At 49.8% G+C, this 27,955-nt stretch overlaps 1 protein-coding gene across 12 annotated transcripts in view; it reads left to right on the top strand.

Moving 5' to 3' along the window:
- KHDRBS3 (KH RNA binding domain containing, signal transduction associated 3) overlaps positions 1–27,955 on the top strand; it is a 120,694-nt gene that overhangs the window by 30,416 nt on the left and 62,323 nt on the right. For 9 of the 12 annotated variants that reach the window (XR_002975885.3, XM_045181478.2, XM_045181481.2 and 6 more), the window contains exons 2-3: positions 7,976–8,094; positions 25,572–25,688. Coding sequence is in view for 11 of the 12 variants with exons in the window: in XM_045181478.2 (XP_045037413.2) it covers positions 7,976–8,094; positions 25,572–25,688 (236 nt within the window). In the remaining variant the exon portion in view is untranslated. Of the gene's footprint in view, positions 1–7,975; positions 8,095–12,329; positions 12,394–19,257; positions 19,417–25,571; positions 25,689–27,955 lie in introns of those variants that run through there. The other 3 variants (XM_045181479.3, XM_045181476.2, XM_053929698.1) reach the window with 3 other exon arrangements.

Here is a 27,955-nt window from a genome sequence, read left to right as displayed (position 1 = left end):
CAGCATGCAGCTGGTTCCAGGGTGCTGTGCTTGTGTGCCCGTGAGGAGCTCACGTGTCCTCGGGAGACAGTGGTGTGCGTCCCTCCCCCGCTGTGCTGCTGCCTTCTGCTCGAGCACAGTCTTTTGGTTGTGCACCTGGGGGGCCATCCCGTGGGGCTGGTCTCTGTGCACTGCACTCTGGCCTGACTCCGACAGGCGATCGGCGAGGCTCGGATTGCTCACGTAAAATCATTCCTCCCCTTCGTCATGTCGGAGGTTAAAACATCTCTTTTCCGGCCAGACGCCCCAGGAACATTTTAGTAATCTGTCAAATAGAGTTTACAATGGCTGTGGACGCCGTTTATGTGTTTTTAAGATCAGTTTAAATCCCGCACCTGGGCCGTTGTATTGTTTTGAGACGTATTTCTGAGCGGGGAGCGAAGCGGTGCTCTTACTCTGGCCCCGTCATTTTGCTGTGGATCTGGCTGAGCTGTGTCCCTCATAAGTCTGCAGAGGTAAGGGGCTCGGAACAGGGGGCTGTGTTTGCTCAGCCCCACTGTCCCCCCCGGGGCTTTGTCCTGCAGGCTGACTTGGTGATTTAGTTGTGCTTTCCAGCCCTTGAATGAGTTTTGATTAAACGGCTTTTGAACAACTAATTAGGACGGGTTTGCTGTTAGAGACACCTTAGTGTGACGTGTGACTCGACTGCTCACTGCCCTTCTGCGGGCTCTCCTGCCTTTTGGGTCTTCAGGGTCTTGTTGTGGCGTGGGGGTGGTGGGTCCTAGGTTTATGAAAATAGAGACTTTAAGCCACACACGCGGCCCTTTGCTTGGTGAAGCGCTGTCAGCACAGTGATACTGATAATTCCTCGATTAGCCCTGGTACAACAAGTGCCCTCTAACACGGTTTTCATTGCTTCCCAGTGTTTTGCTGTGTAGTATCCCATGTGGAAACTCTCGGATGTAAAGGGGCTTGAGAGACTCTTTGGAGAATCTGTCAGTTCGCCAAAGGTGCAGGGCTGGGGGCTGCTTTTTGTTTTACTGGGTCCTCCATCCACCCTCCCTCCCCCGCTCTGCGCCCAGGAGGCTGGTGGGGATGCTGAGGCCTGAGGACAGCTCAGCAGACAGCCCTCCCTCAGCCTCGCCCGTGGAGGTGACCGGCGGGAGGGCAGCAGCAAGGACAGAGAGTGTGTCTCCTCGGCTTCCTGCCTGGGAGGCCAGCACACAGGTTGGCGGCTTCAGTCTGGGGAGGTCTGTACCCCTGTCTTGGCCATATAGTCTCTCTCTTCCTTTCCTGCCCCTCTATGCCCGGGGCGGTACCACTACCCTTCCTAACTAACCGCAGAGCACTGCCCTGGGCTCTATTGCCATTGTCCCGGGCCGCCGCACCTTTCTCTGTAGGCCCTTAACGAGCCGCTCTTCAGATTATCCAGTTTCAAAGCCTCATTCCCTTCTGGAATCCCGTTCATTGCCTTGGTCATTCCCCCAGGGGAGGACCCCTTTTCATTCTTCCATAGAGGATCTAGGTATTCCTAGATACAGTGAAAAAGATACCTAGATACCTAGGCCACGTGGCAGAGTGTTAGGGTTCCTCGCTGCCAGCTTCTTACACTAAGGGTCCATTCCAGGCGGGCTCAGATAGGCAATCATCAGCTCGTTAATACAGTCTTTCACGGAGCTGTCCGGTGAAGTGTGTGTTCTTCCCCTGCGGGAACCTGTGTGGTACAGGCAGACTGGGTCGTTAGCCAGACAGAGTGTTCTAATGACCTGCTGGTGGAGTGTGTTCGAAAGTGTCCTGGCCTTGGAGTCTCGAGTTGAGTGTGGTAATGTTTCCTGCTAATGGTGTGACTTTTTGCAACACATTCTCTAACGTTTCTCACGTGTAAAATGCTCAGCCTTCCCGGAATATTGTCGGGGTCGTGCGAGTGGAAGCAGTGAGAATGCTCTCGCAGGCTAAAGCTGTGTGCACGCGTGTTGTTAGTGACGGCGAGTCACTCTCTCCATTCATAGTACGGCACGCACCTGTGAGCCCAGCCACGCGCCAGGCGCCCAAGAGGGGCGGGAACGGGGTGGCTGCCAGCCGTCGGGGAAGACGGACACGAGGTGGGAAGTGAGGCCTAGAAGGAGCACCAGGCTAGGGTGCTGCCGTTTTGGTTAACGAGTCTCGGAATTCAAAGACGGCCTTTTTAGGAGGTGGACCTGAGGCCCAGACTCCACAGAGGAGGGAACTGCTGGGCACCACGTCCACAGACGTGCTCCATTCCCGGACGACACGTTCAAGAGCCTGAGGCGTGACGAGTGTGGGACCTGCGGACAGGTGGGGGTTGCGGGCTGGAGAAGGGGGCCCTGTGTGCGTTCTCACCGGGGTTCAGGAGGCTGGGCCCTTTCTGTCCTGAGCGTTCGCATCATCTTCTGTCCACGTCAGATAGCAGCGAAGCCTCCAACTCAGTCCCTGTTTGCTGTTCTCTGGACGGGTCGCTTCTTTACCCAGCTGTGTTTCCGTCCGCTTCCCCTCCCTGCTCTCCATGCACCGCCTTCTCTGTGCAGCTGCACACTGCCTGTCCTCAGGGCCCCCCGGGGTCACGTGCCCCTCGTGGAAACCACCTGTTGTTGCTGACCTGTTAGTGTCTCAGCCTTGACACTAGTTAGGACACTGGCCTGCCTGCCCCATCACGCCCTTGCTCTCGTCTCTTCTGCTCCCCCTGCACCTGTCCAGTCCTTCTGCAGGCACCTGAGGGAGGTTGGGGACAGGAGACTGAGCTCAGGCCCAGGCTTGCTCACTAGCAGCTCTGGCTGCGGGGCTTTGTCATCATCACTGGTCTGTTCTGCCGTGTGCTGTTGTCAGATGAGTGAGTGCCTGTGACCTGGGCCCACGGGTCACCCGATTTCACCGAAGCAGTCCTCTGTTCTTTGCCCTCACTGTTCGTGCCTGTTCTCGAAGAATTCAGCACATAGGCGCGGCGTTGGGGATAATTTTCCAAACTCCAGAGCGGCCAGTCCCTTTTCCTAATATGTCTGTGTAGACGCCACAGGCTCCCCCACTGTTCGCGGCCCTGTGTACACGCCCCCACTTGTCAGACCGCACTCAGAGTTCTCTGGGTGGTGCCGTCTTCCCCCGCTGGCCCCCGAAGTAAGCCCTGTTGCATTTAACATGTGATCGCCTCCTCCCACTCGACTACTCTCACGGAGTTTTCAGGAACAGACCTGGTGGTTCGGGTGAGATAGTCCAGGTAGGTTCTCCGCCACAGTGTCAGGGGGAGAGAGCCTGGATGCAGAGCTCAGCCCCGGTGGTCACGAGAGGACAGCTGTGGATTTTCCGCCAGGGTGCAAAATGTAGGCCTGGCCATCTCCGTACAAAGTTTAATTTATTCTCTCAGTCTTTAAAAAAATTCATAAAACTCTTTATTTAAAGTCTTAATTTTGTATAAATTTAAATGGGCAAAATATGCACGTGGTTCAAAAACCCTGACACCATAAGGAGATACGGTGGAAAACCCGCTCTCCTGTTTCATACCCACTGCAGCCCCATGCCGGTTAGAGAAGCCTGCCACCGCCTTCCCCCCCGCAGCTGGGAGACTTCCTGTGCTACACACTGCGACCGACACACGCCCCACACTGTTTTACACTGCGTGTGTGTGTTTGGCAGGGAGCCGCTCCTATCGGAGCACAGGGTCCCCTGACCCAGTAAAGGAGCGGAGGGCTCTTGCTGCGTGGGCGCACCCCGCTCACAGGCTGCCGAGATTGCCGGCAGCGTCTTGCTAGTGGAGACAGCACCCTGAGTAACATGCGAGCAGTAGTTCACGTCCGCCCAATGCCCTGTCTGTAGGGTGTGTTCATACACATGGAGGGACTCAGAGGAGGAAGACAATACCAATCTGTGTATTCTTGACTCTGTGAGAGGATTTTAGCAGTCTCAGTGAAAATTTGCACACTTGAAGTTTTTTTATTGGAACTTTAACTCATTTAAATTCAAAGAATATTTGATTGCTTTCTGGCAGAATGGTGGATTGTAATGCATTTACAACCCACTATTGGTGTAATGTAACACATTATTTGTAATGTATTAAAAAGGTAAGGGGCTGTTGTTTAGAAAGCTCTGCATTAGACAAAGGCAAAACCAAAGGGAAAAAAAAAGGGAAAAGCAAAATCAAAATTGTAACCAACATTCATTTCTGAGCTGACAGAAATTTGGTGTCCATGGTTGGGACCAGCATTTTAATCCCCTACGTTGTCCGACACCTAGTCACTTACTTGCCTGCTCTTAGCTCTGAGCTGGGGGTGGCGCTGGTGTGTTAACCTGCACGGTAACAAATCTGAGGCTGAGACCAGTGAGGGTCAGCTCCCCTGTGTGTGCGACCTTGAGAATCTGATCCACTGGACTTTTTCTGTGTTTGGCTGTCACTGGCTGCAAAGCAAAGGCTACTGGATCTCCCTTGGGGGGTCCAGGCCTCCCCTGCCCCAGGGAAGGTCAGAGCAGTGGCCGAGGGGACAGGAACCTCCCAGTCAGGGACCTCCCAGGCAGGGGCTGTTTCAGGTTGCATAGGACCCCCTTTTTATGCGTTGTATCTTGTTGGAATTCATGGAAACATCAAACTACTTACAATCAGTCAAGCAGAGAATACAGAATTGTCGATTGACCTGCTCCTGAAAAACAGAAATGTTGGCCAGTTCTGACTTTTGTGGCTGGAGGGCACAAAGGCCTTGATTAAAGCCCCGTCTGTTTGTCTCCAGTGAGGGGTTGGGACTCTTCCGTGCCCTTGTGGTGTGTTAGTGCAGGGAAACCTGCCAGCTTTTAATCCGACATCAGGCCTCACCGTGTGTTAAAAGTGTATCTTCAACAATGAAATGTGTATTTCAGCATAACTCGAAGCTTACTTAAAGTAACAAGGTATTTTAGCAAGGTATGATTTACAAAGTTGACCATTTATCTAGAAAGGAGATTAGGTTCCTTTATATATATTTCCTTTTAATTTTTATTTTGCTCTTTAAAATCATGGGCTTATCTCAAACTTTAATGAAATATGTGGTAAAAATACATCTTTTTTCTAATTTTTTAACCTCTATGACTTTATGTATAACTTCAAGTGTTAAATGTCTGTCGCTCATGTGACGAATAACATCTAGAATTCTAATTATGGAATTGAATATTAAATTACACATATAAGTTCTCAAAAATCACAAAATGCTTTGTTATTTGAAAATAGGTAGTTAAATTTATTTTGACAAACATACGTAACATTAAAATGCCTTTTTTCCAGGAAGTTTCAGTGCACCGAATTCTGTTGAGTCCCCTAACTGTGCTAACGGTGTTTCCAGAGCTCTTCCAACTCTGTGTTTTAGGCGTTTGTAGGGAGTTTTCATTACGTGGGAATGATCTGTTCAATCACCATCTACCACGACTGAGCTCAGGATCTAGCTTTGCTTCTCTCCCCAGAGCTGGGTAGGAGGGCCAGGTGCTGAACGTTTCCACCCTCTTCTCTTGGTTGGTTTTTCGGGCAACCAGTCCCCGTCCTCCAAGACTCACCTCCTTACCGTAAACCCGGGTCTGGTTGAAAGGGGCTTGGAGTAAGTAACAAAAGACAGCCCTAACGTCTGGAGATTCCAGATGCTTTGGGAGCTCGGTGCCAGGAACTGGGGGTAAAGACCAAATCCATGTTTTTCATTACATTCCGCCTGCATCCTGGCTTTCTGCGGTGCACGTTAGAGAAAGGTTACTTGGACACTGGTGAAATGGCAGGGAGGACTTTGTTCAGCACTGCCACTGTTGAGGAGGGGGATCGGGTTCAGTCCCAAACACAGCAGGGACGGCTGGGGGTTTGGAGCTGACCAACCGAGTCAGGGGTCAGGGGACGGAAAACTGCGAAGAGGGGAGCTCAAAGCCGGCCGCGTTCTCCCATGGTGACCGAAGCCCCAGGCCGGCAGCCCCCAGCTGTAGACACATTTCCCACGCGTCCTAAGGTGCTGATGAAAATCTCAGTTTTCCATCCGATGTGACTTGCAACTAACCGTGGCGGAGAGTGCTGCGGCATCGCTGCCTGTAGCGTCAGACAGACCTGGGGGTGAGGCCCTCTTTGCCCTTTATCGGCGCAGTGACCTCCCGGAACCCCCTTTTTGTCATCTCCCGTGAGGATTGGGTTATGTCGTGAATGGGACACATTAAACTCTTAAATACGCCCGGCTCAGCAAGCAAAGTGCGTAACTGTGTGTCCCTCTGGACAGCTGATGCCATCCTTGGTGCCCTGCCCGTGCTTAGGAGCCGTCTTCAAACTGTCCACCGGGTGGAAATGCATCAGGAGGCTTTGGCTGGAAATAAATAAAATGGTGTCTACTCGAGCGTCTCAGGGTTTGCAAATTGGAAACACAACTCAGCAGTACGCAGAGTGCTCCAGAGAAGAGAGAAAAGCTGAGAGCGTTTGTACGAAAAAGGACATTCTTGAGAAGATCCCACTGTGCATGCTTAGCTTCTGGGTTGGTCTGAGATGGTAATCTGAGTGCTGCGTGGTGGCCCGGATGACGAAGGTCAAGGGTCTGGATCCGTGGACACTCTTTCCTGAGTCCTTCGCAGGTTTATCTGTAGGGCTTAGATGTGTCTTTGTGTGCACATGCTATACACATATGTGTGCACGGGTGTGAGCGTGCATATCTGCACCCACAGGCATGACTCCAGAGTCCAGAGTGGAGGTTCTCAGGCTGGTTAAAGCAGAGTAGAAACATTTCTTCGCACCTCCGCATACTCAACTGTAGCTCTGCCGGAGTGACCGCACTGCACTGCCCGCTGTCACCCTCGGAACCCAGGTGTCCGCGGTCAGCCCATGGAGGAGTCTGTCCACGGAGGCCGCCTGTTTGTGCACCTCTTGTACAGCCCGATGCCATACGCAGTCAGGCGAGGAAGCGGTACTAATGTTTTCCAGCAGCTGGAAACTGCACATAGTAGGTGCTTAGTAGTAGTGTTTGTTGAATGAGGAAACAGACGTTAGCTAAGAGAAGTGTAGGCTCTGGTGGGAGAGCCTTTTAGTCCCTTAAGGCTTTGGTAACAGAAGGCCACGAACGGGCTGGGCTCTAAACTGATTTGTCACCGTTCTGGACGCTGGCAGTCCAAGAGGAACCACCTGCGTGGCTGGGGTCAGGTGACGGCCCACTCCCTGGTTCGTAGCTGGCAGTCATCTGGCTGTGTCCGCACTGGGTCTCTTTGATAAGGGCACTAATGTCATTCACAAGGGCTCCACCCTCATGACCTAGTCACCTCCCACAGTCCGGCCTCCCAGTGCCGTCACACCGAGGGGCAGGATTTCAATGTGTGCATTGGGGTGAGGACACACAGACTGAGCAGAGAGGTCCACTGGAGCTGTGCGTGGGTGTCAGGGTGGGCGTGAGTGAGCCCCCACTCCTACCCGGGGAGGAGAGGGCCAGAGGCGCATGGAGAGTGGCGTGCCATGGGGCTGACTCTGGAGAGAGAGGTGTGACATTGAAATCATCCACAGAACACCACAGGGGGAGAGACGAGTGTGAACAAAGGCCCGTGGCTGCAGTGGGTCTTGTCACTTGCGAGGAGGGAAGGTTCGGTGGGGGAGGGCGAAAAAGAATCTGTTCTTGATGGGAGGAGCCTTGGAGAGCCAGGCAGGATGAGGAGTAGGGTGCCGGCGCTCTGTAGCCTGGAACCGAGAGTGCTTTCTGGCTCTTCTTTGCCGTTTGATCAGCTTTCTCGAGGATTCCATAAGACCCCGAGGAGCTTCTCCTGACGTTTGATTTTGTTTGTTAGCCTCCGTTAGCGTGGGCAATGGAGATTGGACTTGGTAGACCCACGGTATATGCGCTTTTTGCACGGTACTGGGGAAGAATTACTGATAAAATGGGAAGTATAACATTACTTAAAACATTGTAGCGATTGAATAGTCCACATTTCTGTGTTTGACGTCCTTCCAGCGTAGAGCTCACGAGAGCTCCAGCCTCCGGAGTTCCCAGTCGTACACTTCATGGTTATCTTTTTTCCTCCACAGAAATAGAAAAGTTTCAGAAAGGAGAAGGAAAGGACGAAGAAAAGTACATTGATGTGGTGATTAATAAGAACATGAAGCTGGGACAGAAAGTGTTAATTCCTGTAAAACAGTTCCCTAAGGTAAGACAGTGAGGCCGGCTGCGGCGTGTGGAGCTTTAAGCCCAGGGAGCAGATGGTGCGCTTATATTTTGTTCGGTATTTTTTTGAGGTGTTTTCCCTTAGCACAGCTCACCACCCCAATATCCACAGACCTTTACAGTTAATTCACAAATACTTAGTGATTCTGTCTTTATTGGTTGTCCTTGGTTTGAGGTATGGGGCCCTAAAATATTGGGCTTATCAGGTATACTAGCATTGTGACTTTGGACAATTTATTTAACTTCTTTCTACTTTAGTTCCTTTATTTGTAAAATGAGGTTGGATTACGAATTAAATGAGATTAAGTATGTTAAATGCTTAGCACCGGGTTTAGCATATAAATGTTCAAAATTTTACTGTAACCTAAAAGAAGTTCTGTTCTTCATTTATTGCAAGTGTTATTTTATGCTGTTGAGCACAATTACAGTAGATGCTTTAAAGTATCTTAATTCTAAAATCTTGGCCATCTTAGCTTTGGCCCAAGTTGATACTCTTTTTAGCTTGCTTTTTTTCTCTCTTTCTAGAGTCCACGCATGTGATTCACGCACACAGTTGTATTGCTCGGTAGTTCATTTTTTCAGATTGCTGACTGACAGTCCGTTACCTGAATATACCACCGTTTGTCCATGCATCTGGACAGTTTCAGTGTGGGACTATTATAAATTAAATGGCTGTGAACATTTTCATTACAAATCGTTTTGTGACCATATGTTCTCATTACTTTTGAGTAAATAATAGGAATTTAATTGCTTTGCATGTAGTTTTACGAGAAATTGTCAGACTTCCCCCCCCCCCCCCATTAGTGGTCGATACTTTGTGACATTTCCAGGGACAATGCATGCAAGTTGTGGTTGCTCCATGTCTTCATCAACTTTTGATGTTACCGTTATCAGTTTCTAATTTTAGCCATTCTGCTAATGTATTACATAGTGGTATTTCCTTGTGTTAATTGGCATTTTCCTGATGACTGATGATTTTGTGTTTTGTTTTTTTTTTAAAGATTTTATTTATTTATTTTTAGAGAGAGGGGAAGGGGAGGAGAAAGGGGGGGAGAGTAACATCAATGTGTGGTTGCTTCTCGAGCGCTCCCTACTGGGGACCTGGCCAGCAACGCAGGCATGTGCCCTGACTAGGAATTGAGCCAGTGGCCCTTTGGTTCATAGGCCTGCGCCCAGTCCACTGAGCCACAGCAGCCAGGGCTGTGGGATTTTTATTTATTTATTTTTAAATGTACTTGTTGGCTGTTCATTTATCTCCTATTGTGAAGTGTCTTTTGAGATTTTTTTTTCTGGTTCCGAATGGGATGTTATGTCTTCCTATCATTAAATTGTAGGCGCTTTTCTATATACCCTGGGCCCGTTTTGTTAGATAATGTATTTTGTACCTATTTGGATCATTCCATGACTCAACTACTATTTTCTTAATAGAGTCTTGTGATAAACAGAAGTTTTTAACTTTGAGGATGTCTGATGTATCCGGTTTTTCATTTATGATTATCACCTTTTACCAATTAAGAAGTCTTTGCCGAACTCATGGGAATTTCCAAGTTCTTTATTAAATGTAAAGACAGTCTCCTGTATTTCCTCTGAAAGCTTTATCACTGTAGCTCTCTTACCGTTAGGTCTGCGATGCGTCTGAAATTAATTTCTGTCTGCGGTGTGAGGAGGAGGGTCAAAGTTCATTTTCTCTTCGTGCAGCTGTTCCGTTTCCCATACCATTTGTTGAAAGGCGTGTCCTCCCACTGACTGTGCGCCTCTGATGCCAGTCAGGTGCCTGCTGAAGTGAGGGACTGTGTGTGGGCTTCCTCGCCTGTTTCCTGGATCCATTTGCGGATCCCATGCTGCTACCCTGCGGTCTCCAGTACCGTAGCTTTTTATGGCAAGACACCGGGTTAGGCCATGTGGTCCCTTCCACGGCGTCCGTCCTTCTCAGGATTTCGTGGACTGAAGACCATTGCAGTTCCATGTAAATGAAATAATTATTTCACTAATTTTCCCAAAACACCCTGCAGGGGTTATGATTGCAGTTGATTGTATCTGTTAATAAGTCAGGGAACTTTGACTTCTTGACAACATCGAGTCTTTGCTTCCTTGAATATGGTGTGTCTTTCCATGTATTTAGATTCTTAGTTTCTGTCAGCAGCATTTTATACTGTTCAGGAGAAAGGTCTTGTTTGTCTTTTGTTAAACTTACTCCTAAATATTTAATGTGTTTGACATTTGTAAGATGAGTATTTAAAATTCTTTTCCAATACTTTGCTCCTGATATAAAATTTCATATATTAACCTTGTATTCTGCCACCTTGCTAAATTCACTTGTTAGTTCTAGTAAGTTGTATAATTCTTTAGGATATGCTATGTACATAATTATAGCGTCTGTGTAAGCAGTTTACTTCTTTCCCAATTTGTGTGCTTTCTCTTTATTTAGCTTGCTTTATTGCATTGGTTAGTATCTCTGGAATAATGTTTGAATACAGGTGGGAAAGACGAGTCTTTCATCCCTTGCTCCCAGTGCGGGAAGCATTCGATATTCTACCGTGAAGAATGTAACAGCTGTAGGTGTTTTGGGTAGATGCCCTTTATTAGGTAGGGGAAGGTCTCGTCTATCTCAGTTTTGCTGAGAGATTTGATCCTGACTGGGTAGTGAATTTTCTTGAATGCCCCTTTGCATCTATTGAAGTGAACACAGGATGCTACTCCTTTATACTGTTAACATAGTGAGTTTTATTGATTTGTCTAAATTAAACTAGCTTATCGCTCCTGGGTTAAACCTTACCCGGTAATGAACATTATCCTTTTTTACATTGTTGGACTCAGATACCTCTATGCTCATAGGTGCTACTGGCCTGTAATTTTTTAAATGTAGGGTCTTTGTCAGATTTCGCTATTAGTGTTATATGTGGTTTCATAAAGTAAGTGGAGAGTATTTTTTTTTTTCTCAAAGAATGCATGTTGGTTTGGTGCTGCTTCTTCCTCAATATTTGATAGAATTCACCAGGGAAGCTGTCTGGGCCTGGAGTTTGGTGATGAGTTCAGTATCTTCCATTGACACGTCACTAATCAGATTTTCTATTTCATCTTTGGGATTTTTTTGTGTGTATTTTTCAAGGGATTTGTCATGTCATTATAAAATTTTAGCTATTTTTCTTGAAGTACTTTTTTTGAGCCTTTTCTCCCCACCTTTGAGGCTTCAGTTATTCATACCAGGTCTGTCCGGAAGGTATCCAGCCATGTGGTGTGAAAAATAGAGACATTTATTGAAGAAGATACAAGATACAAGAAACATTGTACACAGGATAATGACGCCTCAGTCGCCTTCGTGTTAGGCACCCTGGGACCTCACACAGTTCTCCCAGCCTCCATTAGCTGCCCCATCATATTTTCTTGACTATCATCAACAGTGTGATATCTCTTCCTTTCTAAAGTGATTTTAGTTTTGGGAAAACCCAGAAGTTGCAGGAAGCCAAATCCGGGCTGTAGTTGGCGCTGAGTCACCTGGGTGATTTGATGTTTCACCAAGAAAACTGCACGAGACGTGATGCTTGAGCAGACACGTTGTTGTGATGAAGCTGCCAATCACCAGGTGCCCACAGCTGCAGCCTTCTGGATCATCTGAATAGTCTCCATGGAGGAATGTTCAAGCTTGACGCACAATCTGATGCAGATTTGTTGCTCTACTTACTCAGTCATTTTGAATGTGACGGCCACACAGTACACACGCTCACTTGGTGGCATCTACCGCCCCCACTGACTAGTACAGTGAAGTCGTCATTGTTCACATGTGCGCATTCCAGTCCCCTCTCCTTGGCTGCCAGGTCACATCGATGTCACACAAACTGTTCTCATTATCTCGTTATATTAGCAATGGCTGGACTTCTTCTGGACATACCTCATATGTTCAACCTTTTGATACTCTCAAAACGGTTTTGGGGTGGCTATAGTCACTTCCCCTTTGTTCTTCAGGTTGGGTAATTTGTCCTGCTGTGTCTTTAAAGTCATTGGTCTTAAGCCCATCTTATAAAATTTGTATGTCAAGCATCTTAACAGTCTGTTTCAGAATTTATATTTGATTCATGTGTAAATATGTCTATTTAAAAATATATTTTTTCTTTGCTAGGATTTTCTAATTTTTCAACTCATTGCAGGTTATATTTTGTCACTGAGCACTGTTAAAATAGATGCTTTCAGTCTCTAATTCTGAAATCTTTGTCACCTTAGATTTGACCTGAATCGATGTTCTTTTGCCTCGATGATGAGTCACATGGCCCAGGCACTTGGCGTGGTGAGTGCTTTGGGCTGTGTCCGGGGCACTGGGAGCGTCGTGGCCTGCAGCTCCAGCTCCGCTCTCCTTCTTTCGGGAGTGTTGATGCTTTTGGATTCGGACCACAGATTGGTCTCTTGGGTAGAAACAGTCTCAGTCCAGTTCTTTTCTTAGTTTGCCTTTCGCATTTACTTTCGGCATCTGTGGTTCGGGGGGCAGCGGAGACTTTGGCAGGTCAGATGTCACCCACGGAATCTGGTCTCGTCAGCTCTAATGCGTCTTTTCTGGCGCTCCTCTCTCACGTGGCAGCACTGCGGTTTGTCTCCAGCTCTGCCGCTCAGGCTAAGCACCCTGACAGCACCAAATGGGCCCAGGCGGCTCCCTCTTCCAGTCGGACTCCCTTCCAGGGCCTCCTTGTTTCTGATCCTTCAGGCTCAGATAGCTGAAGAGTTCCTATCTGTGGACGGGCAGCCTGCCAGGAGCTCAGTCACACTTACAGAACGGAGGATACGCATTTTCAGGGAACAGAAAACGATGCTGGGAACCTTCCATGGAGCCATTACTAAACACAGCCTGGCTGGCGGAAACCTTTACAAAATGGCAACTGTGTTCAGTGTGCTCTGTATGCTGGGTGTGCAGTAGATGGAAAGATGAGCATGCCCTGCCCGTCTTCACATCGTTCGCAAGCTAGTATCGATTAATCTGCAATTAATACTCTGTTGTGTGTGAGTGAGTATGTGAAATAAAGTATATGAAATGAAAGATCAGATACCATCCTCCAGTGTCAGCTCTGATGAGAGTAGGGGAAGACAAATTGTGACTGCCGGGTCTGACGGAGCAGCGTCATTTCGAGTACTCGTGCAGTGGTCTGAAGGAGGCCGCTTAGAAGTCCATTGCTTTCAGAAGCTGCAGAAGGGTATTTCTGCGCGGCGTAATTGAGCGCGCGGGGCTGGAGCCAGCCTGGGGAAAAGGCTGGTGCAGCACTTCCCTGGGTTCTGCGGAAAAGCTCGCAGGCTGGAGTCAGTTAGGGGACTGAGGGACGGAGCTGGGAGGAGCCGCAGGGCCTGGCCTGGGGGGCAGCCCCGGGTGGAGTCCCGCTCGGTGCAGAGTTGATGCTGACTGTGCACTCTCAGCTCCTGGGCCACAGAGAAGTGCTGTGTGGGAAACCCCGTCTAGGCAGGTGGTTTCCGGTAACGGGGTACTTTCTCTTCTTGCAGTGAACCATTCCAACACACCATGCAACACAAGTCTTTCAGGGTTCACATCTAAAGCCTGTTCACTCTCCTCTGTTACATGCCTGAGCCTGGGAAGTGTGAGACTCAAAGTCAGCACTGTTGTGTGATGCTTATGTTTTAAGATGTTAAGCTGGAGAAATGGTCCTCCCTGGTTTTCCTGTGGATAAACCCTGGCCTTCGGGGCTGAGCAGTGACTTGGTGTCCTGGAATTAACATCAGTGCCCTGCTGCAGCTGGAGCGGGTGCCCCGGCTTTGTGGTCCCATAGATGCCTGTGGTTCCGGCGGTGCGCTCATCTCTTCCTGCCCCGGCTCCTCCTTCGTCCGTCCCTCCGCCCACGCACTCGCATCTGCTGAGGGCTTTCTGGGAGCCAGGCCTCATGCTGGGGGAGCGACGGTGAGCCAGGCACATTTTCTCATGGGGATGTCCAGTTGTGTGGGGCCTGCAGATGCCTAAGTGGATGCTTACAGCGAAGTGTGAGAAGCTCCGCCTTGGGGGCTCCAGGAAGATAGGTGTGGGACCACGGGGCACTGCCAGAGCCCCCTGCGGGGCTGTCTGGAAGGAGTGGGCTGGCTGGGGCAGGGCCAGATGCCAGGCAGGGTGGGATGGTCGCGGTCCTGCAGGGGAGCATTCTCGGTAGGGCACAGGCCACCTGAGAAATTACAAGCCATTTTCTTTGGCCAAACAGGTTCATTTCAGTACGATGTACAGACTGTTACAGATTTGTATACAAAGTGCTGAGGGCGCAGAGTGTAGGGTGGTGTTGGCCAGTGGCGCTGTGCAGTGGGGAGGTGTTACATGTGCTGTGGCAGAGGATGGGGCAGGTGGCTTCTCCAGGTGCTTCGTGACAGGGAACAGATGGTGTCAGGAGTGGGAAGGCCAAGGGCAAACTCATGCCAGGGGCCAGAGCGCTGAGGCGCCACTGCAGCGTGAGTTGTGATGCGAAGTGAAGTTAGTTAGGTCTCTGTGTTGTTACACACGCGTGCTCTGGTTACGCCTACGTCCTGGGGAACACGTCTGTCTTGTTATATTAGAAAATCCACGGTGTAGACGTTATTTCAAAAAACCGAGAATAACAACAGTTATTTTCCAGAGGGTGGGATTACGTGCATTTTTCTACTTCCCGGGTTCCTGTGCTTTAATATTTTCACCATAACTTGGTATAATTTCCCTAATTTGGAGGAAAGATGTCCATTTGGGGGAAAATAGCCCTGGAGATAGTTGATTTGTGAGGTACTGCTGTACCATGGTTATGTTGTTTAAAACTTACATACTGAGTTACAGTCTGTCGGTTTAAATTAGATTTGTTAAGTTCCTTGATTTGGTCATTGTTTTCTTCTCTGAGCATCCTAACGTGCAGGCTATGTTGAACTGTATCAGCTTCCTGGTGACCGACGTGGGCTCTTCCCTGAAGTGTTTTCCTGTTCCGTGTGCTTTTTAAGTTTTACAGATTCTCCAGCTCACACAAGCTCTAGGGCGGAGGGTCTTTGAGCGAGGGGTGTTCAGGAAATGCGTTCCTGCCTGGCATTTGAACGAAAGCTCAGGGAAACTTTCCGCTTCAAAGCCGGCTTGCGTTTTCCCTTTGCAGTGTGTTGCAGTTTGAAACCCATGGATTTACTGCTGGGAGGAAGCCTATTCCATTGGAAATCACTGTGGGTTTAAACATTTCCTCGAGTGGTAAGTATGTGACAGTCATATCAGTATGGAACTTTTCTGCGATTCCCAGTGGATTTCCGGAGGCATATAATATTTTCCCCAGAGGACGTGTGTGCAGATAATTAGTGTTTTTGGCGTTCAGTTGGTAGTTGATCTGTTTAGCAGGTACAAGGTGCCCGCGTGTGGGTGTCGTGTTGGTTTCTATATGAATGCCATTACCAAAGTGAACACGACTGGCCAGTAAGGAGTTTGATGTTAAGAACAATTACTTTAAGATACCTGGGTTTACAGGAAGTCACTGTGGGTGCCCCTCCTAGTATTCCTGAACTCGGGGGACCCTGTGATGAAGTAGGAAGGCTGCTCAGGGGGACGGGACCGTAGGAGACAGTAGTGGCCACAGGCTGCTGTTCCCAGCAGAGACCCCTCTGTGCTTCTCTACTGTCACTTAGGGCGGGAACCGGAGGGCAGTGAGGTGACAGGCGGGGAGGACAGGAACACACCTTCAGAAGCCGCCTTTGTTCTGTCCTTGGAGGCCTCCTCTGGACTCTCGGGGTCCTGTGGCTCACGCCCCAATGTCGTGAAAGGCACTGATGTTGGCATGAGCACACACGACCGCGTTTGGGAGTGCCGTGAAGGGATTTCAGATCTTCTGCGGTGCCTTTCCCTTCTTTTTAAAATGCTTGGTATTGACCCACCAGGTAGCACTTGAACTTAGATTTACTAAGTAGACTCCACAAGCAGACAGACGAGTGCAGAGGGGTTCCTGAAGGTTCCTGAAAGAATTGACTCGTGTCGTTTTGGTGGTTTGTTATTATTACTGCTGCTATTTTATTTATATATCCTGTGGTCACAAAGCAGTAAATTTGGAAACACAGTGTGTGGTGAATATTGTTACATATGTATCTTCGATGGCATCGCTGCTTCCTTTCTGAGGGGTCATGGAAGATAGATTTCCTAAGTGTGTAGCTGAGCCAAAAGGTAACATTTTTAGTGCCTTGTAACATGTTACCGGCTTAGATGCCTTTGAATGTCACCGGTCTGGTTATTTTGGCTTTGGGCCCCTTGAGGACCACCAAGTTGGATCACCAGAAGACTGTCCTGATGTCAGGCAGAGGAGATGTGAACGACACTTAATCTTCTCTCCTGGGACTCCCAGGCTAGGGGCGTGAAATCCAGGGACAGCCAGGAGCTTTTGTACAAACAAGTAATCGACAAGTAATTGACACGCAATGACGTAAAACAAGAGACAAATGGGGGAGAAGCATCGTGACTGAGGGGAAGGGAGTCAGGTTCAGGAGCCCCTCCCCCTCCTTGTGCCCTGCCCAGCTCTGCCTGCTGGACACCTCCACCCGGAAGGCCACAGACGTCTGGGCTTCGACGTGTCCCCAGTGGATTCGTGCCTCTTTGCCCTGGCAGCCCGCTCCTGTGCCTTTATTTTCGTGAATGACAGCCAGCGCATGTACTTGAGTGCCCACTCTGGAAACCAGTGCGTCATTTTTGTTTGCTAGCTGCCTCCTCCCCTCCATTCTTCAAACACTGTGACTTACACATTTTGTTATTTCCGTTCCCAAATTATCATCCATCTCTCTCTCTGCACTCCATTGCCACCCTCCCCCAGTCTGCCGGAATAGCCTCTTTCCAGGGCTGTTTCCCGCCTCCTGTTTTGGGGCCTGCATTCTGTTCCCCACACCTCAGCCAGGCGGTTGTGGCCTGGGCTTTTCTGGATTAACCATTTCAAACTCAGTTATATATGGGCTGCATTGCTTGTTTCTTCTTCTCTCTTTTTTCCCCCCCTTTTTGCCATCCACCCCTTCCCACCCTGCAGAACAGACATGGCAAGGATGGAGGCGGATTGTTTCAGATTGTTGGCTGTGTGTGCCTGCGTATGTATCTCCCCCGTCTCCTCTCCTGGGGAAGTTGCGCTACACCTCACTGATTTTGAGAGTTGTGACTCTCAGTAAATGGGGCTGCTCACCGTTTAAACGTAGATACTGTGTTCAATTACAGCCGGTGGAGCGACACCAGATAATCCCCACCACTACCAGTAACACTTAGAGGCTTGCGATTAGAGACTTAATACATTTAAATAATAGATTTTTTAATCTATAGTCTTAATATGTTGCAATAATTTCTGCAGCAGGGAAAATCAATAAAAACTATGTGGACTAGTATCATTTGATTCAGGGTAAAATAAACTTTAATTCCACAAGTATTTATTGAGAAGCCCTTATGTAGGAAAAGCGGTGACTTGAGTATGGGTCCTACTCCCTCTCCCGGGGTCTGCGCTCCAGCTGGAGAAACGGTGAACTAAGTCGTTCAGGGTAAGAACGGAATTCACAGGGGGGAGGCAGAGGGGCGCCATGCGCAGGTAAGGGTGTGAGGGAGAGTTATTTCTGGAGAAAGAATTGCAGGTGGGATTAAATTTAGTCCTTGTGAGTAAGTCCAGGCTGTGAGTAAGTGGGGTGGGGGGAGGGTGGAGTCCTTCCTGGGCTAGAATGACTTAATTAGCGGGAAGAGTAGCTTGTGTTCAAGAGCGTTAAAGCGTAGAAGTGCTCAGTCTCTGATTTTCTGCCCCGGGTCAGGTGGGGCCGTGTGGACATGAGGCAGCCTTTTGGCATCTGTGGGCTGTGGGCTAGGGTTTTAGAGTGCGGGGGGTGGGCCAATGAGAGCAAGACTGGACTGTAGCGGACGCGAGGGAGTTCCTTCCAGCAAGTGTGAGATTTCTCCCAGTATTTAATTTTGTCTGTGAAATCATAAACCGCATTTCAAGAAGAAAAAAATAACATAAAAGGAACATGAAGCAATATGAGTGATAATCAGGGAAGTCACCATGAGAACACTTATGGGCACGTTTGCCGTGGTGAGCAGGAGGGGCCCTGCCAGTGAAAGGACTTGATGTCTGTCTGTGTGTCTGTCTCTCTGCTTTAGCGAGCGCACTTGAACACGCAACACAAATCCAGCTAATTCGTAAGGGGTCAGCGGGCGCGGAATCCACCATCATAGGGTCCGTCTGCTACAAAATGCCCTCCTACTGCAGCCTAACTAGACCCGTAAGTTTCAGCAAACATGCTGTTAAGTAATTTTTAGTCTAACAAGGAGGTAGGGAGTCCCTGAGCCCCTCACCTCCCCCTGTAACCCAAACAAGAAGAATAAGATGATGGCGCATAGGTGACAAAATCGCAATGGTCAGCAGCTAGTAACTCCAGAAGCCGAAGCTGCCCCGAGAGAAAATGCCCACTCCGGCTCTGGGGTGCGGAGCCCGCCATGCTACCCAAGCCCCTCAGGGGCCGGCGTGCTCCTAAGCTGGCCGTGATGGTGGGCAGAAGGATGTCCTGTGATTTGTAGTTTAGGAGCCCGCTGGCACAGCTGTGGCGTCCCCGGGTGAAGCAACAGCAGGCAGGACGCTAGGTTCCTGGACCCAGCGCTCACTGGTGTGTTCTTTTGCTTTTGTTGATTCAGTAGGATTGTTTTTTGGAGTGTTACTGGGTGCTGGGCAGTGAACCAAGAATGGAGACGGTTTCAGACTTGGGCAAAACGCATTTCCTCTTCTTAGGAAGCCAGCCTGAAAGGACCTGTCTTAAAGGGTAGTTTGGGAAGTGTCACCGGAGAAAGCAGGAGGACAGAGAGAAGGTCCAGGGAGGGGCCTGGCGGAGAAGCCCCCCAGGGCCCCTTAGACTCCAAGGACAAGGGGCTGGCCGGGCTGTACTGTGCTTTGTATGGTGGAGTTTGGTCTTTTTCCGTGTAGATATTTGCCATCGTTAAAAAAGCGACAGGAAGGTAAATATGGAAACTGTCAGCAGTGACCAGACCTCAAAGAAAATGATGCCACCTAGATTGTACCTGTGTTTTAAAGTCAAAATTAGGTCCAAACCCTGGGTGATGGCCCAGCAATCCCTGCGGAGGACACATCTTGGCGTAACCACGACAGAGAGGCCTCTGGCCCACAGCTGCCTGCCCCCCCCCGGGACACCCCTGCTCTCCGTGGTCACCTTCCCTCCCCGGCTTGCCATCATGAACAGACTTTTGTCCTTCCGTGTCACCTGGCTCTTCTTGGCAGACTGTGAAACTCCATTGGCACGGGGTCCCTGTCCCTCCGTTTCCCACCCAGCACCTGGACTGGTCAGCACACCTCCTCAGGGCTGGTTTCTGAGCCAGGTACAGGCTTTGGTGACTTCGTCAACATTTAAGAAACAGAGCGAGGTGGTGCTGCCCTCCCTCCTGCAGACTGAGGCTTTTGCTCAGCAGGGGAGACGGGCGCAGACCCGGGCAGGTTTCAGCAGAGACTGGCTGTCTTCCTCCTGCACCCGAGTGCTGGTCTCAGGCTTCTTCCCGATCTTGCCTGGGGGCACCTGGGGGTGGGGGCGGTGTGGTAGATGCCTGCAGGAAAAAACCTTCCGGAAGGTGTCAGCCCTCTAAATCCCGAAACCGCCAGGGCGACCTGCCCTCCTGCTAGCCCGCCCTCTGTGGAGAATTAGGCGCTGAGTGCTGTTTCTCCATCAGGGGCCATGCTGGCTGCGGTGCGTGCTCAGCTTCCGCCTGGACGCTGCTGGCCTGAGCTTGCCTTCCGTCCCCGTTCTGGGTCTAAGAGTGACAGTGACGTTTTCTCCTCTGTGTCTGAGCTGAAACGGGTAGTTCTTGGAGAATGGCAGTTTTGAGAAAGTAAAATAAGCGCAGAATGGCTAAAGTCAAGAGTGGGAGAGTGGGGCGAGGCTTGGAGGGGCCCAGGGAGGCATCAGAGCGGGCCTTTCACAGCCGAATTGTTCTCGGGAGAGTTGGGCAGTTTGTGTTTTGGACAGAGTTTAGAAGGCCGACTTGGAACTCAGCGCTCCGAGCCTCCTGATTGATTTTTCCGCACTGGGCCAGCTCTGGTGGGCTGCAGAAAGACACACAGGCCTAGGAGGTCCTCAGACGGGAACGCCGACAAGGCAGAATTAATTCACTGGGTATTCACTAAATGCCCCTCTGCCCACGTGCTGGAGCGGGGACTCCAAACGGCCTCGTCCCTACCCCGGTGGCACAAGCGTCGGGCTCAGGCAGCCGTTGGCGGGGCCGGAATACCAGTGATGCGTGTTCCAAGCTGTGCGCCACAGGCTCAGTCTCAGCGAGGCGTTAGAGGTCAGTACAACAGCCCTGTGTTAGACTGACCGGCTTTGTGGGGAACACCCCATTAGGGGACACCCTTTAATGGGGACAGTGACATGTTCTGGAGGCTTAGTTGTTTATGAAATGACAACTTCCCTGTAATTGCTCCCCGAGGAGCAGTGTCATGTCACCAATATGGTTTGGATCAATTACAGCTAGCTCACACAGGACTGCTAGGCCTCCACCCACAAAGAACGTAATTATTGCGTGGTGCTCCTGAGGCAGCGAAACTCAGACATGCTCGTTGTATGTTGATTTCCTGCCTCCGTAACCAGGTGAAAAGGTTTTTATTTGCAACTGTAAAGTCGGTAATGTAATATATTGGTAATATAATCATTGGCACCTGGAGAAGAGTCAGTGCTCTTGGACACGGTAACACGTGCACCTTCTGTACTATTCCGTGCCCAGATGAGATCACTGATCAAATCAGAAGTTAAAACGTGCTACGTTCTTACCGTCTGTCTCGCAAATGCAGTTATCAAATAAAAAAGAAACAGTCCTGACTTGAGCAAGGGGAGAGGGACTTTGTTATTTAAATCCTTACCCGAGGACATTCTTTCATTGCTTTTGGAGTGAGAGGAAGGGGCAGACAGACAGACAGACAGACACCAGTGTGAGAGAAACACTGATCGTTGCCTTCTGCTACACAGCCTGAGCCGGGCGGGGCGGGAGGGGGGATCAGACCCACAACCTGGGTCTGTGCCCTGACCCCTGAGCTGGAACTCAGCGTGCGACCCTGTCCGGTCCACGTCCACGGGATGACGCTCCAGCCAGCGGAGCCACGCCGGCCAGGGCAGGGCTTTGCTTTCCTGGGGAGGCGGGAACAAGGCCAGGAAGGTGAAGGGCGGTGAAAAGGCTGGGTAGAGGCTGCCGGTGGGACAAGGGATCAGAGAGCATTTTGCCCTGAGGCCGGTCCCTGGAGACAGGTGCCTTTGCGGGGGAGGGGAGAGTGTTTTGCTGGCTCAGAAGGTCGGGGAGTCACTATTCAGGGCCGGGGGAAAGAGGAAGCGTGACCAGACTTTGACCCAGGTGGGCCAAGGGGCGCTTTCTGATTCATCCCCAGGAACGAACAGGTCGGCCAGTGTTTCATGGAGCAATGGGGATTGGGAGCGCCGGTATCTGGCCTTGTGGAAGGTAAATGGGGTCCCTGCAGGCCTTACCTAGGTCACACGGGGGAGAGGAGTTTTCGAAGGAAGCCGTTTCCAGGGACGTGAAAGGGGACGAGGACTTCTCAGACGGCCCTGGTTCTCAGGAGCGTGGGGCTCAGGCAGAATTCGCACTGCTAGGGTGCTCAGCACGTGATCTGTTTTAATCGTGGTGATAGCCCCGAGGGGCCCTGGCTCTAGTAAGTAAGCCACAGCTCTGGTAAATACGGTGCCCCTGAGGCCTGGAAAGGCCGAGGCCACCAGGACACGCTGCTGGGAAGAGGGAGCGTGTCTCAGACACCTCCGCGGAGGCCCGCAGCCGGTGGGACGTCGGCAGGTCACAGAGCCAGTGGCACAGAACAGGACGATGCTGTCTAGTCGTAATTTTTTATATCCTCCAGAGTCCGGAAATACATACTCAGCCTGTGCATTGCTTAGGCCTCTTCTGGTTGCAAGTACCGGCCCCGCCTAGCTTATGGGTTGTTTCTGCTTTAAGTACATCAGGGAGTGTCACAGAACCCGTGGAGGGATTGAACTTGTACACTGGGGGTGTCAAACTCATTTTCACCAGGGGCCGCATCAGCCTCGCTGTTGCCGTCAAAGGGCCGAGTGTAGAGCTCCTGGCCCCCAGTTAAGGAGCAGTTACATGTATACAGTTCTCAAGTTACATTCGGACCTTCGAAGGCAACCACGGGGCTGCTGCGGCCCCCGGTGATCATGAGTTTGACACCCCTGCTGTACATGGGCAGGGCAGGAGCATGGCCTCGTGGGTGACAAGGAGTCACTTCCCGGTAGAGGGCGGGTACTGTTTACGTAAACCCGTCGTCTCCACAATAGTTAAAGTCGTCATTATTGCCCAGGAACTGGCACAGAGTGCGCACGATCTACTGGCTGGTCTGGTGGGTGACCTTCACTCATTTCCGTGTCTAATGTACACAACGGGCACCCACAGGAGGTAGTGGGTCCCCGTGTTGTAGCGGAGGGGGCAGAGCCCCGCCAGGCTGACTTGCCTGGGGAGGCCGAGCTGGTGAGCTGGCGGACGGTGTGCGGTGGAGCAGAGGCGGGAGCGGAAGGGGTCCTGGTGGTCAGGATACCTGTCGGTGCCCTTTCTGTGGACGGATGCTTGATACCGGCCAGGTGAAGAGAGGAAACCCCCGCAGGTGCATGGAGTCATGTAAAATGCTTTTCCTTCTTACATAGGGTCCTGTGTTTTTATGTGCTACCACGGACCTTGAGTAAACCTTACCCCTCTGCAGACTTCAGTTTTCTCAGTATGAAATTAGATGTTGGGACTGGGTGACTTCTGAGGTCTCCCAATAATTACTAATTGGGGGATATCGAACTATTGAAGCAATGTAAATATGGCGGTTTGACCACATCCATTTAAGGTCACCCCATCCTTGGAGCCTGCTAAAATGAATATAAATGACTTAAACAGGCAGAACTCCATGACGATAGTATGCGTGTGTGAGACAGCCGTAGGCAAGTGATGTCAGCAAGGGTTTGGTGGCTGCGGAGCAGGTGGGTGAGGATGGCCAGTGGGAGCAGAGTCCTGAGCTCACAGGACGGGAGAAAGGCCCCCGAAGCAGGCTCGCTGGTGTGGGGCGACCCCGCACTGGAGACAGCCGTCACTGTGAAGGCGGAGTCCTGGGGGGGGACAGAGGGACTTGCTGGGAGGCTGTAGGAGAGGTGGCCAGACCTGCGGCTGTCCAGGCTGTGCCGCAGGATGTGCCCCCGAGGGTGCTCACACGCGCAGCGCAGGCCCCTCTCCCTTACGAGGTCAGACGAAAAGCCACAACAGCCAGCGCAGCAACAGCCCTCCCCTGTGAGCAAATCAAAACCATACCTGTTTTGTTTGTTTGTTTGTTTGCCAGATCAACAAAAGACACATTTTTTGGTATGCCATGAGGTGAAAAGGGTTGAAAAATCACCCAGTTAGACCACCAGAGGCTCATCTCGCTGATAACCTGGGCATCTGCCCTTCTTAACCCAGTAACAGCCTAGAGGTTCCCGAAGAGGCCGACCCAGAGAGACAGAGCCGAGGGCTCGAGCCAGATGCCCCGCCGACAGTGGGCGGTTGCCTCCAGTAAAAGCGAGGGGGTGCAGGGGGTGCGTGTGGGCTTGCTGCGGGGCTCCCCTATCCTGGCAGCAGCTGGCCCCTCCTCTTCGGAGACGGGGCATGCCTCCCAGGTGCACGCCTGGCCCGGGAGAAAAGGCACGCAGATACTGGTGTTTGAGTGGCTTCTGAAGAAAGCGGGGGGCTGCCGCATGCAGCGAACCGTCAGAACCGACTGTCAGGTCCGTGTCCACACTTCCAGTCAGCAGTTGGAGGCTCAGTCTGAAACTTTTAAGGACGTCGCAGCGGGTTACCAGTTGTCTGAGGAGTGTCCGTGCCGCAGAAAGAGGGTGATTCACAAACACCCTCTGCTCGGTGGGCGAGGGCTGCCGTCATGAATATCCTCCGAAAGATGAGAACTTCAGTGGCTTCCATAAAAATTTTCAAAAAGCCGTAAAAAGGACAAATATAAGAAAATACTATTAGCAGTTAAATATCTGATACTGGAAATGAAAGGGGAGATACAGCGGCTAAATGTAATTAAATCTCTCAGAAACTACAGGGAGAAGATAAAAGAGAAAGAGAGGAAAAATAAGAAACTGAGAGATCCAACTCAGGAACTCCAATATCCAAATAATAGAAACCCCAAAAAGATAGAGCAGGGAAAATGGGGACAAGGACGAGGACGGGATGGGTGGGTCGAAGTGCTGGTTTCTTCCCTCCCTTGTAGCAGTGTCTGATATGTTAAACTCTGTATTACTTACGTATTTCTAAAAATAATTTACTTAAAATTTAAAAATAAAAGTATTGCATGTGAAGGTTTAAAATAGATCCCTGAGTCTTTTTAAAGACCAATACAATTAAATGTGGGCAAAGAAAAAAATATTTTGATATTTTTTAAAGTAGGTTGATTTCAGGAAAATTACTCAGTTATCTGTCACAGGCGAATGGAAGGCATTTCCCCCTGAAGGACAGACAGCTGCAGCAGGGCCGTGGCTTTGCTCACGGAGGGAGCTGGTCTCCAGCCCAAGAGAGCGGGTGCTGTCCAAGCAACAAACAAGGCCTTTTGTTGGGGAGCACAGAGTACTCACGGTTTACCTGAATGACAGCGAGGCTTCAGAAAATCGTGGGACGTTCCTGACAACAATTTGTGCAAGATACACTTGTCGTCTATTTCGCGCCACGCATTGTTCTAAATAATCTCTTTATTTGGACCCCTGTAAACCCTCAGGAGGGCCCCATGCCAGTAGGTCCTGTTTCCCAGGTAAGGAAGCCAAGGTGCAGAGAGGGCAGGTACTTGCCCAGGGTTTCTCAGCTGCTACATGGAAAAGCCAGGTTTTTAAGACCACGGTGACCCAACCTCAAGTTCATGCTCTTAGTTCAACCACATCCACTCTGCTCGTTAAATAAAGAGCCCCGAGTGCCTAGCTGGAATCAGCCGTCCACACTTGCATGGCGGGTTGGTTAGAAGAGGTAGGTGGGTCTTCTGGTAAAGCTTTTGTGAGCCACTGGATGTTGAAGAGTGTCCTGACCAGTGTCCCCGTTGGGTGACCAGCCACAGCGGAGTGCTGACCAGGTAGAAGGACCAGCCACTCTCCAGTGACTGTTGGCGACATTACCCGACACCTGGCGTCCGTTTTCCTCCCCTGTGTGTATTCCAGCCCTGGCCCTGTCCACTGAACGTATGTGGACGTGGTCGAGGGACCGGACTGCAGTTTCAGTTGTGAACTGTAGCCATCATGGAAGTGATTGGTATAGGGACATACGCCTTTTTTATTGTAGACATGTTACAACTTTAAGCCCTGTTACACGTGGTCTGTGGGGACAGCGCAGTTCAGGCAGCAGGAAATGAACTGTTTGTCACTGATCAATGACGTGTAGCATTCTCCCGTGTCTCCTGATGTTCAAGAGTAAGAGATTAGTTTCCAGTTCGAATGTCACCAATTTTGTTGGTTTGTCTTTCCTAGTTCAACTTTGTGGGGAAACTGTTGGGTCCCCGTGGCAATTCCCTGAAGCGTCTGCAAGAAGAAACCTTGACAAAAATGTCCATCCTCGGAAAAGGCTCCATGAGAGACAAGGCAAAGGTAATATTCGTTAGAGATGGCGGCAACCTGCTTAGCCATCACGCAATGTGCTTTGAGACTGCCCGTTTCGTTAATGCACATCGCATAGAAGCTAGCTAGCATCTCAGAGGAAGGAGTCACAGGAAGATGTTGTGTAAGCTGATACATTCATTTGTGATACTATGTAGCAAATTGAATCACACTGGCCAATTCAGAATATGTAACTTGCATGTAACTTGTATATTCATTTGTAAAATAATACTGTGGCACCTATGATTCTGGTTCTAGAAGCAGTGTGTTACTTTGCAGAAAGTACAGTGCTACTGACGTTATGTTGAGGAGAAATCAGAGTAGTCTGTAGTCTCAGCATCCCAGTTTGCATTGTAGAGTAGCTCCTTCAGCTCTTTTCTGTAAAGTATATACTTTTATTTGCTCTTTTCCCCTTCATTTGGTATTCTATGTATTTTGCCAAGTTTAAATTGATTTTAAAAGTTTTAGTAATTGCTTACACATCGTGATTTTACTTGGATATATTCACATTAACTGCCTTTTGTTTGAGAATTTCAAGATTCATTTATTTTTAATTGAATTTATTGGGGTGATTTTGGTTAGTAAAATTATGTAGATTTCAGGGGTACAGTCCTATAACTCATCATCTGTATGTTGTTTTGTGTGTTCATCACCATTTATCCCCCCTTTGCCCTCTTTTACCACCCCCCACCCCCACCCCCTTTCCCTCTGGTAATCACCATGGTGTTGTCTGTGTTAATGAGTTTTTTGTTTTGCTTAATCCCTTCATCTTTTCACCCAGCCTCCCAACCCCCTCCCCTCTGACAGCTGTCAGTCTGTTCCCTGTATCTACAAGTCTCTTTCTATTTTGTTAGTTTATTTTATCCATTAGATTCCACATACAAGTGAAATCATGGTATTTCTTTTCTCTGACTGGCTTATTTCACTTAGCATAATACTCTCCAGGTTAATCCTTGCTGTCGCAAAAGGTAAGATTTCCTTCTTTTTTTTATGGCCGAGCAGTATACCGTTGTGTAAATGTACCACAGCTGTTCTGTCCACTCATCTACTGATGGGCACTTGGGCTGCTTCCAGATCTTGGTGATTGTGAGTAATGCTGCCGTGAACATAGGGGTGCCTGTACCCTTTGGAATCTGTTTCGGGTTCCTTCAGATATATTCCCAGAAGTGGAATCTCTGGGTCCTAACGCACTTCCCTTTTTACTTTTTCGAGGGACCTCCACATTGTTTTCCACAGTGGCCGCGCCGGTCTGCATTCCCACCAACAGTGCGCTGGGGCTCCCTTTTCTCCACACCCTCGCCAGCGCTTGTTGTCTGTTGATTTCTTGGTCATGGCCTTGCTGACAGGTGTGAGGTGATACTGTGTTGTGATGCGCCTCCCTTTTTAATAAGCTAAAGTGACTATTATTTTTATTAGTCAGCTTCTCAAGTACACCAATTCTGAAAGAAATGCTCACGTCTCCTAATGTATTGTCACTTACATTGCTCTCAGTTGTCACTTTGTCATTGTTTGAGGATTTATTTTACTGGGAACCAGGTCTGTATTCAGTGGTCACTTACGGCGGGGTGTTGAAATGGTTGTGTCAGATCAGAAAGTTATTTAAACAGAATCCTGCCTCCTCTCGAGCAAGTCCGTCTAAGTAACAGCTTTCATGTAAAAGTTGCCCCGAGTAGTTTATCGAACGGCCGCTGCGACTCAGCCACCATGCGGCACTTCACGTGTCACTCCGTGTTATCCCTGGGAAAATGGCGGGCGGTAAACATGATTCTGGTTTTAAGTTTTACTGTACGAACACTGCGATCCAGAGTCTGAGGTGACATCCGGTTAATCCGGGAGGTTCATTCTGTCGTTCGATCAAAACCCGGCTGTGCGTCCCACTCACAGGGGTTGCCCTTTAAAAATGCAGATGCCCCGGCGCCCAGCCCATTTAGGGTGGGGCCCTGATGTGAATTTTCAGGAGGCGTTTGAAATGATTCTAACTCATGGCCAGGTCAGTTTAACTACCCACTAAGCATTGCTGTTGCGAGGGATGTGATTTCGTTCCCTGCCTCACCTGACCTGGTTGGAGGAGAAAATCAAACTTATGTTGGCCTGTTGGTCAGAAATTACCTGCATCTTGGAGAAAAGCATCCCACCCTTGCTGCTCTGTTAATTAAGTCTGTACTAAGGGCACCTGGTAATGAGGTACCTGATAAGGCCAGCAAAGCCCATTGACATTGTGCTGCTTAGTTAGCTGTTAATGGAGTTTCCTGGACAGA

The sequence above is a fragment of the Desmodus rotundus genome, chromosome 8, assembly GCF_022682495.2.
Source record: "Desmodus rotundus isolate HL8 chromosome 8, HLdesRot8A.1, whole genome shotgun sequence".
Classification (NCBI taxonomy): domain Eukaryota; kingdom Metazoa; phylum Chordata; class Mammalia; order Chiroptera; family Phyllostomidae; genus Desmodus; species Desmodus rotundus.
Note: the sequence above shows the minus strand (reverse complement) of the source record. Positions and strands in the feature narration are given on the sequence as shown.